This window comes from Gigantopelta aegis, chromosome 12 (assembly GCF_016097555.1).
Source record: "Gigantopelta aegis isolate Gae_Host chromosome 12, Gae_host_genome, whole genome shotgun sequence".
In the NCBI taxonomy this organism is placed as follows: domain Eukaryota; kingdom Metazoa; phylum Mollusca; class Gastropoda; order Neomphalida; family Peltospiridae; genus Gigantopelta; species Gigantopelta aegis.
The window spans coordinates 31,515,450-31,527,127 of NC_054710.1; the positions used below are offsets into that span (position 1 = coordinate 31,515,450).

General features: G+C 38.4%; 1 protein-coding gene across 1 annotated transcript; it reads right to left on the bottom strand.

Moving 5' to 3' along the window:
* Positions 1 to 2,750: 2,750 nt before the first annotated feature.
* On the bottom strand, positions 2,751 to 10,835 carry LOC121385765. The gene is made up of 4 exons (XM_041516536.1): positions 10,503 to 10,835; positions 8,480 to 8,626; positions 6,570 to 7,043; positions 2,751 to 3,695 (listed from the first exon to the last, which is right to left on the bottom strand). The coding sequence occupies exons 1-4, from the start codon at positions 10,810 to 10,812 to the stop codon at positions 3,622 to 3,624; spliced, it is 1,005 nt and encodes a 334-aa protein (XP_041372470.1). The 5' UTR covers positions 10,813 to 10,835; the 3' UTR covers positions 2,751 to 3,621.
* Positions 10,836 to 11,678: the final 843 nt, after the last annotated feature.

Here is an 11,678-nt window from a genome sequence, read left to right on the forward strand (position 1 = left end):
TTATTTTCCTCGTTTCTTAATGCTACTGAAAATACGACATAGACATAGGTGAATTATTCAGTGATTCCTTAATATATACATCACTTGTTCTTTTTGATTGACTTTATGTTCATGCCAGATAATTACTAAGATGTGCAAACCTCTCTGAATATATTTTAGTCATACTGCACGAAAGGGAAACTAACAGTACATTGTAAAGAGATAAAGAAGAAATAGCATTAACGTGTCTGAACTGGTAGAAACAATTTGATATTTGTCAGTGATTATAAAGTGTTACTTTTTTCTGTTACTAGTTTAATAAATATAATATATAAATCCTTAACAAAAAGTGCAACATTTTAAACGTTACTTTTTTTCCTGCTACATTTCGTTTCCTTATAGCACAGACCACACAACATAGCTATATAGACGTAAACACACGTGCCGTTAATGGCATCATCAAATATTGTCGATTATATACACACCAGCCTGGAAACAAATAGAATGATGGTTAAAACGCAAATATATGCATGTTATTAAACATATACATACCCTCCCCCCCCCAAAAAAAAAGAAGAAAAAAAAAGAAAGAAAAACAAAAGAACTAAATTATACTTCATACTTATGTTTATTTTTATGTTTATTCTCTACCCTTGTATAAGGTGATAAAATAGTCATTTTGTATTAACTAAGTTTGTTCTGTTTAGCGACACCAGTAGAGCACATTGATTTATTATTCATCGGCTACTGGGTGTCAAACATTTGGTAATTCTGACATAGAGTCTTAGAGACGAAACCCCATACATTTTTTCCATTAGTAGCAAACTATGTCTAACAGGATACCACATACCAAGACATTTGATATACCAGTCGCGGTGCACTGGCTGGATTTATTTATAATTTATATTATTATTAGAACTTTTTCTCAACACATGTTGGTCTGCAATAAAGCTGCTAATTAGCTATTAACTAATTACACGTATTTAGCAGCGTAACATAGTATCACTATTACATTTTGTTGAATTTACAACACATAGTATCACTATTACATTTTGTTGAATTTACAACATTTTGCTTAAATTATTAACGTTCTCAAATACAACATGTTTTGGGTTGTTCTGGTGTTCGCAGTATCTCAAAAGTATTTTACTCTAAACCACAAATGTTCTTGTAATAATGTCCACGTGTTTCAGATTTATTGATATGTTTTAATTTAAATAAACAAAAATGCATGCAACATATATTCTACACAATTATTTTAACTAACTGCAGTCCATTTGATCGCATACTGATGTCAACCAATGCTACCAAGTATAACTGAAAAACGCCAATAAGCATTATTTAACAGTAGAAAATCCTGAAATATTGGTACGATTTGGTGTTTATATTTTTATTTAGGCTATTTTTTTTATTTTTTTTTAGAACTACATAACAATACATTAAAACCAAATTATAGCATCATGCATTTTAAAAAGAGTACGTAAATATGTATTAATATATACTATTCCATCATGCACATACAAATGTAACATCCATTATCTACAAGAAAGAAATGTTTTATTTAACGACGCACTCAACATATTTTATTTACGGTTATATGGCGTCAGACATATGGTTTAGGACCACACAGATTTTGAGAGGAAACCCGCTGTCGCCACTACATGGGCTACTCTTTCCGATTAGCAGCTAGGGATCTTTTATTTGCGCTTCCCACAGGCAGGATAGCACAAACCATGGCCTTTGGTGTACCAGTTATGGATCACTGGTCGGTGCAAGTGGTTTATACCTACCCATTGAGCCTTGCGGAGCACTCACTCAGGGTTTGGAGTCGATATTTGGATTTAAAAATCCCATGCCTCGACTGGGATCCGAACCCAGTACCTACTAGCCTGTAGACCGATGGCCTAACCACGACGCCGGTCCATTATCTACAAATGCTTCTTCACAAACAACACATTCGTTTGTGTGTCAATGAGCATTGTTTAGCAGAAGAAAATCCAGTAATGTTGGTACGAAATGACATATAGTTTAGTAAATATTATATACAATACAAATCATACATAAACATAATATATTTACATAATTGGATCTTTATTTTTTTATTTAGGCTATTTATCTTCTTCTTTTTTTTCTTTTTTTTCTTTTTTTTAGAACTACATAGCAATACACTAAAACCAAATTATAGCATCATGCATTAAAAAAAAAGAGTAAATATGTATTAATATATACTATTCCATCATGCACATACAAATATAAAATACATTATCTACATATTTTTCGTCGCACAAAACACGTCCGTGTGTGTGTGTGATTTAAAAAAAAAAATGTTGGGTATTTCCCTCTTCCTTCTGTTAATGTATGTTACTAACTGTTTACTAATTGTAAATACTACAAAACATTTAGTTATTAACAACATGCCCTTGTTTATTTGATTTGTCTTTAATCTATTAATTCTTTCTGAACGAATGTATGAGGAATAGCAGGGATCGATGCAGGTTTTTCGTACACTTCTGAATGACGTTTACAAAAGAAAGAAATGTTTTATTTAACGACGCACTCAACACATTTTATTTACGGTTTTATGGCGTCAGACATATGGTTAAGGACAACACATATTGAGAGAAGAAACCCGCTGTCGCCATTTCATGGGCTACTCTTTTTTGATTAGCAGCAAGGGATCTTTTATATGCACCATCCCACAGACAAGGTAGTGCATACCACGGCATTTGATATACCAGTCGTGGTGCACTAGCTAGAACGAAAAATAGCCCAATGTTCCAACCGACGTGGATCGATCACAGACCGACCGCGCATCGAGCGAGCGCTTTAACACTGGGCTACGTCCCGCCTCGACGTTTACAAAGGTCACGTACAATATCCAGGACGGGTACAGCCACTGAAAAGGAAACCTACCATATTGAAATGTACACTAACATGCATCTCATTTATGACACTACTCTTCAAAGACACACAGCTGTAGAAAAATAGCACGTGTCCACGACTAAATACAAATAGAGTCATTGTACTCAGTTGCTGTACACTGGATTTTACCCTACGCCTGGATCCCAACTGGAGCATGAAGTGGTGACTATATGTCAGTTATACAGTCATGAGATCTATAGGAACTTGTATATTGATGATTTATTTATTGCTTAATGCATGTGGTAGTTTTCTATTGGTAAATGTCTACGACATTATTGCATACGTAGTCATATAACTGAATAAGTGAATATGGGATATGTTGTGGACATACGCAATATATGTCCTATATACAAATATTGATATAAATATTAGTCCATATTATAAAGAAAATGCAATGTAAAATGTAATCATTTATACATTATTAATTTGTCCGACGTCAGTCCGACCGATTGCCAATGTGTTTGTCTATTTAGTTACCCACCTATATAAATGTCTACATTTCAACTTGAAAAAACAAACAAACCCAGACGCTTGAATATTGTCACTTATCCTGATGTACTATATTGTGTAATATTTTAGTGTGGCATTTTAGCCAGTTATACTCACTGAATCTCATTATATCATCAACTTCGGGGACAATCGTATATGGGAACTGTGTGCATTACTTTTAAATCTTTACAAATATTATACACACATTTTTTTTATCTATTGTTGACATATTTAGATAGCTTCATAGACACTGCAGAATGGTGCCTGGGTGTTCAGGTTCCCCACAGCTTGAGGCTCTGTTTCATCTGAAATAAAAAACAGTATATATTAACAAAATAATTGTTGAGGTACCACTATACCAAATGACATCTTGCCGACTATAATGTCGAAATGCACCTTTAACTTTTAATTGCACAGTTATAAATGAAAAAAGTGAATGTTTGTTGTCATGAACTTTTTATTATTCTGCACAGTAAAATCATTTAACCAATATAAATTTCCCAGATAGTATTTTGTTTGACATATGATCGGGCTCCTACTAAAATATGATGACAATTCTTGCTCATGTGTTACTACAGTCTATGGGATTTCAACTGGTAGTATAACGTTTATAACGTCACATAAGCACAGTTTAAACTACGGCTCTCTCGTATCTAAGATACTGTAGTATCTCGGCATTAGGTTGAGAAATAGGATCCCCACCTCCCCCAAACAGGCTATTGCCAAAGCAGCCAGACAAATTGTATATATACTTTCCCATATTCAGGGCAGTACATGTCACAACCTTTGATGTGCCAGTCGTGAGGCACTGTATGCGAAGTTGAAAACAAAACAAACTCCACCGAGGGCAGTCGATCCCGCGACCTTGCATGTCAGGCTCTATACCACTAAGCTATATATCATCCCGAATTACAGGATGATCAAGTGAAAGGGGAAAAAAAAGAAAGGGGATTGTAGAACTAAAAAGGAAAGGAAAGTGGGATACGTAATGAAATGGAACACAACGAAACGAAGAAGAAAAAATATACATATACTCTTCAAAAGAAGAAACGCAAAACCACATTGTCATAACATTTGGAGAATTGATTTAATTATTGAATGGTGAGTCTGATAATTACCAAATGTTGCAGGATTGTTCACAATTCACTCTAGTCCATTGTGAGTAAGTGATAGGACACACCACCAAGGTCAAGGTCATCTGGAGTCAATACCGGGTGTGGCCTCCGCGTGTGTTGACAACTGCCTGGCACCGCCTGCCCATTGAAGCAACCAGAGTACGGATGACGTCCCGGGGGATGGTGGCCCACTCGGCCTGCAAGGCTGCTGCCAGCTCGGGCAGGGTCTGGGTCTGTGGTTGTCGCTGTCGGAGGCGTCGGTCCAACTCGTCCCATAGATACTCAATTGGGTACAAATCCGGTGATATCGATGGCCAAGGAAGGACATTAATGTTGTTGTTCTGTAGGAAAGCCGTTGTGAGACGTGCTGTGTGAGGCCTGGCGTTGTCATGTTGGAACACTGCGTTGGCGTTGGCCATAACTGGAACGATGTGTGGCCGGAGGATCTGGTCAATGTAGCCCTGTGCATTCAGGTTGCCCTGCACGTGGACCCGGTCAGTTCTGCCAGTGTGTGAGATGGCTGCCCACACCATGACACTACCCCCGCCGAATCTGTCCACTTCCTGCATGCAGTTTGCCGCATAACGTTCACCACGACGCCTATACACGCGACATCTTCCATCATGACGTCGGAGCAGAAATCGGGACTCGTCACTGAACCACACCTGTCTCCATCGCATTGAGGCCATTGTCGATGAATCTGGCACCACTGCAGTCGAAGTCGACGGTGTTGTGGTGTTAAGATGACACCTCGAACTGGACGTCTGGCACGAATTCCTACCTCACGTAGGCGGTTCCGTACGGTCTGGTCGGATATCCTGCGCAAACCTGGTATTGCTGCGGCTGTGGAGGTGGCAGTAGTCAATCGTTCCCGAAGGTGGCGTACCCGGATGTAGCGGTCCTGCCCGGGGGGTAGTGACCCGTGGTCGACCGATCTAGGGAGGTCACGTGTTGATCCATGTTGCTGGTAACGGTCCCACAGTCTGGAGATGGTGCTTGGGGACACATGGAATGCCCTGGCAACGGCCGTTCTGGATTCGCCTGCGTCTAGTCGGCCGATGGCATTGTTTCTCTGCGGTTCACCGAGACGTGGCATGTCCTGGATTGTCAACTGTCGGCCAGATACAGAGGCCAGGCAAGCGAACACCCTGCACTTTTATACTGTCGGTGTTCATGTTGCACGTGCAGACAACGCACGTGCAGTGGTGACATGGTTTGCACGTGGCTGCGTTTTTGCGAATATTCACATTTTGGAACTTTATTGTACAGTAGCTGCGTTTTATCGAATGTAACCGTGGGAATGTGTTTGGGACATGCAATGACCTTATATTCACAAAGCATGAACCGGTAGGAAACATAAAATCGGAGTTATAACCCATTTGTACCCTTTTGCGTTTCTTTTTTTGAAGAGTATATATATATATATATAAATAAATAAAAATAAAAATAAAAATGGAGATATAAAAATCGAAGAGAAAGAAAATGAAAACACGCCAAACAACGTTAAGAAAATGAAAGTGCAAAAAAATCAAACGAACAAAGACCAAAACAAAATAATATGCAATAACCATTTAATAAGATAATAAAACACCTACCGTCCACACAAAAGAGGAAAACCCAAAACAATGCCCACCCCCACAAACAACCTCCCATCTCCCACTTACCACCCCCCTCAAAATAAATAAAGTAAAATAAAATAAAATAAGCCAACATCTACAGCAACAAAGGTATGATGAAGGAAGGAATGCATTATTCAATAACGCACTCGACCCATTTTAACTACGGTTATATGTCGTTGGACACATGGTTAGAGGCCGCACAGATAACAAGAGGAAAACCCTATTCCGCCACGCAATGGACTACTCTTTGCGATTAGCAGCAAATAGTTATTTTATATGCAGTATCCCACAGACATAATAGCACATACCACGGCCTTTGTTACACCAGTTGTGGTTCACTGGCTGGGACGAAAAATAACCCAATCGTCTCCCCAACGGGAATCGACCCTTGACCAACCAAGCATCAGTTGAAAAAAGAAAAAGGAAAACTGAAAAAATGTCACACCGTTCTGTTCCGCAGATGTTTGCTTCTTCCCTTTCGTTTTCGTCTTGTCGACCTGTGCATAAATGTCAACTGCACCATCGTCAGGAGTGGCCTTCGCCTTTTTGCCCTTCTTTGCTTTGTCTCCCGACTTCTTGGTCTTCTTAACAACAGCATACGTAGAACTGAGTTCGTCTTCGGCCATTGTGTTCTCGTCCTCAGCCCGAGATCTGTGCCCTTTGTTGACAACTGCATACATGGAAGAAATGTCGCCTTCTGCAGGGTTTGTGTTGACGTTATTGCCTGCATTCCTGCCATCCTTGTTGACGACTGAGTACATGGAAGTGATTTCATCGTTGGGAGGGTTTGCGTTGACGTTATCGCCTGCAATATTTCCATCCTTGTGGACGACTGAGTACATATCGCTGATGTCTTCATGTCCGAAGCTTACACTAGGTCCTTCCGCCCCTCGTCCATATATATTGATATCTTCCATTACTAAATGAATGAATGGATATATGCTTAAGGCACAAATACATCGCTTATTGGATTTCATGCAAAGGTAACTAGAAGAAAATGAGTATTTATATTAAAAATACAATTATCTAATTTTGATTAACGAATGATTTAATGAATGTATAATTGAACGCAATAATGAATGGATGAGCGAACTGGTGGATGAGTGAATGAATGCATGCATAATGAATGAATGTTTAGTGACACACCAACACAAATGAAAACTAACTGTATTCTAAATGACATCATTCATAAACATATACTCACCCAAAATGTAGTGTTAAAAAGCTAATGTCTTTACAAATATAATGTGTATACCATTTTTATGCACATATTCCACATCACATTATTCGTGTATATACCCATCGCACAATTTAAAGAGTCCTCAATCGAGTATCAGTTGATTTCTTATGAAGAATCTATCGAACTTACGCGGGTTTTCTCGTGTTTGTGCTTTCTTCTTCTTCGCCGCGCCTTTCATAGTACCAGTTTTAGAACAGAACTTCGTTATTGGTACACAAGTAGTATGAGTCCTTAAAACCATTAACCTATGTATTGCTCCAACAAAGAAGTGCCTGATAATTCCTGTTATCCTTTTCCAGAAATAAACTTTTAACCAACGATGTTCGTCCAGCATGTTCATCATATCACACTTACTTGGGTACATAAATGAAAACGAACAACAACAATAATTACAATACTAATAGTAATAATAAAAGTAATACATAAATAAATAATTAAATATTTAAAAGAAGCCTAAACAGGAGTATATAAAACAACACACACACACACACACACACACACACACACACACACACACACAAAACACAACCTAGTAGCATGAGATGTCGAAGACGAAGACCGTATCTTAGGCCCCGAGGAAACAAGTCTAAAATTAGGAAGCAAATATGGCTTACTAAGAAAAAAAAAAGCCTGCTGGAAAAGAAGACGGAACAGAGTAAGGGAAAAGTTTCGTAAAGTTTGTGAAAAAATAGTACCTCTGTGATGTATTTAGGACACAATGAAATGGGACAAACCTATCTGCGGTTTTCGGGGTACTTAAGTAGATAAATTTCTATTTCACCTGTTAAGTCTAACAATCGAGTGTTTTTCGTTTTCGCAAGCCACTATTTCAAGGTCTGTGTAAGGAGAGAGAGAGAGAGAGAGAGAGAGAGAGAGAGAGAGAGAGAGAGAGAGAGAGAGAGAGAGAGAGAGAGAGAGAGAGAGAGAGAGAGAGAGAGAGAGAGAGAGAGAGAGAGAGAGAGAGGGAGGGAGGGAGGGAGGGAGGGGGAGGCAGGGACAGAGAGAGACAGAGATATATTTTGGTCGTATTTGTTATCACAGCAAAAAAGGTGAACATTTTTCAATACATAATACATTTATATAAACAACATAATTCGAAACCAATCTAAACCTACTTTGATCTTTGGCTGAATTTGCTCTTTTGTTGATGATGCAGGCGACCACAACTATGGTCAATAGAATCGCAAGTCCAGCTACACCAGAAGCAACGAGGATTAGTATTTCTCTGGGTAATGTATCTTCCGTTGCTTCCATTGCTTCCACTAAAAACAGAAAACATATAGTATCTTATGTGTTTGTATCTTTGGCAATTAGTTTGGGAGTTTAAATTAATGATGTGTTGGGATTAAGGCTCAAAAAGGCTTAAAACAAATCCAAGTATATTAGTTTCAATGATAGTGGATCCGTGCATCTACAAAATGCCTGTTGCAAGCCAAAATGAAATAATAGTGTATGATGTATATGCCCAAAACACAAGCCGCAGATACACCCAGTCACCCAAATGATTGAAGCAAGATCACTTGGATATGTTTGGAAATTAGATGTTAATTAAGCCATTGAAATATCTTACTCTGCCAGGTTGTCCACCGATGCAGACTGACGCAGTTCGACGCAGATCAAAACAAGTTTTGTTTTTTGTTTTACTTTTCTTTTTTTAAATTTTAGGAACACAATCAACATAGGCGTATAAGCTCCCATTTTTGTAGGGAGCGGGACGTAGCCCAGGTGGTAAAGCGTCTGTTCGGTGCGCGGACGGTCTAAGATCGATCCACGCAGGTGGACATACTGGGCTATTTCTCGTTCCAGCCAATGCTCTACAACTGGTGCAACAAAGACCGTGATATTAACTATCCTGTCTGTGGGATGGTGCATATAAAAATCCCTTGCTGCTAATTGAAAAGAGCAGCCCATGAAGTGGGAATAGCGGGTTTTCTCGCTCAATAGCTGTGTGGTCCTTAACCATATGTATGACGTCACATAACCGTAAATAACATGTGTTGAGGTCGTCGTTAAATAACACATTTGCTTCCTTCCCATGTCTGTACGTGGGTAGGCAGGCTGATTTTGGCACATATGAAACAAAAATGCCCGAATCTGGAAAACAACGTTTACTACCAAACAACCATATAAATTTGCAAAAGAATCACTGTGCATTGTTACACAGATTACAGCTAATATTGTGGGTAGAATGAAGGAAATGCAAGATAAAAGGATATTAGACTAGCTTAATTTGCCCGAATGTCTAGATGTTTTTTGGGGTTTTTTTTCGAATTTGAAAATGTATATACTCTAGCATTGGAGGGGGTGGGGTGGTAGTCGGACCCCATAATTATATATTTTTTTAAAAAGGTTTTTGATCAGCCTTGGTCAAAAATAAGTTAGAGACTGTATGGAAAAAAGGAAAAAAACAGTGCTATCGGTTGTTAGGTACTTGGTTCAAACCAGATAACCGGTTCCCACCCAGGACGAGTTTTAACGACCCAGCGGGAAGGTGTAAATCCAATACACCATCTTCTCTCTCACTAACATCTAACACTAATCCAATGTCCTGGATAGATAGCTCAGATAATTGAGGAGTGTGCACAGGTCAGCGTGCTGTAACGTTAATTTAATATAAAGAAAAATAAAAATGAATAAGATTTCCCACATATAGATGGATTTCCTTCGCTTATTGTTATGCTTCTTGACAAAATACATATTAATACATCATGAGATCTGACAAGGAACGCTGTAGATGAAACATTTTAAAGTAATTAACTTTGGTACAATTACAAAATGTCCGCTGTTATGCGAATTACTCTATTCTGATTGAATGATGTCGCTAAAAAAGAAAAACAAAAAACAAAAAAAACCCCACCCTACACCTGAATGTTATCATTCAATAAATATCAGTGAATGATATACATCAAATGGATGTTAGAAACTGATTTATGCGTATTTATGTAAATAAGTTGTGTTTGTATTTATAAAAAAAAAAAGAAGTAATTTTTGGTGAATGTATCGATGTATAACGGTCACATATTTAACTGTTATACATCAATAAATTTACAAACAAATTACAAATAATTCTAATATAAACTAAATTGTAAAATAAATAATGCCACTATTATTTTGCAGTTAGGAATAAAACATACTCACTTTCAATAGTAATCGTTATGTTTCCTGTTTGATTTGTGGCATTATTTATTCCTGCTATGCCATTTGACACTGTGCATTGGTATGTCCCAGTATCGTTGTAGCTGTAGGGGGAAATGGTCAGGACGTATTTATTTGGCTCCGCATGTGCCCCTTCCAGCTCTCCGATTGAATGACCATTCCGGCTGTGTGTGAAATTGGAGAAAGTATATTCTGCAGGATTCCCGTTGGCTTCACAAATCACTCTGACTGTTTTATTATGCGAGATGATCGTCTCACGTACCGTCACAGTTGGAGCATCTACACGAAACATAAGTATATGATGATACTGTCCAATGGTTTACTCATCAGTTTGATTGTAACAAATTATGTATTTCGTCTCTGACCGCGTATTTCCGTTATATCTGCACTCTGTATATTTCCGAATCCTTCTCCCTATGTATCTGTCTCTAACTCTCAATTGGTCTAGGATCGATCCCTGTCAATGGGCACATTCTCGTTCTAGTCAGTGCACCACGACTGATATACCAAAGGTCGTGGTATGTGCTATCCTGTCTGTGGGATGATGCATATAAAAGATTCCTTGCTACTAACGAAACGATTAAGCGGGTTTCCTCTCAAAAACTACATGTTAAAATTACCAAAATTTAATGTTTGTCATTCAGTAGTCGATGATTAATCAATGTGTACTAGTGTTTTCGTTAAGCTGTAGAGAGATAACCATCGATGGATTGCTCATGATAGCACGTACTCCACGACCAGTTTGGCCACAGACCACAATTAATTTCGCTATATATTTCTATATAGCCTTAGTGGCTATAACATTTGGCTATGTACCTGGGGGGCACATACCCTGAAAAGGACAACCCGTGTTGGCCAGCTCTTTCTCCCAGCATATTGGTTTAAATAAACACAACCTCTCAATCTGGCCGTAGTACACCCATTTTACACAAAAAGCACTACTTTTGCATGGGCCGGAATTACCACAAACAAGTCTTCAATGTCAATAAGTTACACATGTTCACAAACTACATGCTCTGTCACTTCAGTCAGATAGTTGTCACTTCATAGCTGTCTGCCATGAAATAATCAGTCAAACAGCAGACTACTTGCGCGGACAATTTTTCAGATTTTGGATAACCAAATAGGAAGATAATTGTAATCTGGGGCGTTTGTCAA

Excerpts from the sequence above, each read along its gene's own strand:
- LOC121385765 (XM_041516536.1), bottom strand. The coding sequence starts at position 10,812 with ATGTTTCGTGTAGATGCTCCAACTGTGACGGTACGTGAGACGATCATC. Across the intron at positions 8,627-10,502 it reads CATAACGATTACTATTGAAA|TGGAAGCAATGGAAGCAACG; the intron begins GTGAGTATGTTT and ends TTCTGTTTTTAG. Across the intron at positions 7,044-8,479 it reads AAATTCAGCCAAAGATCAAA|TAATGGAAGATATCAATATA; the intron begins GTAGGTTTAGAT and ends TCATTCATTTAG.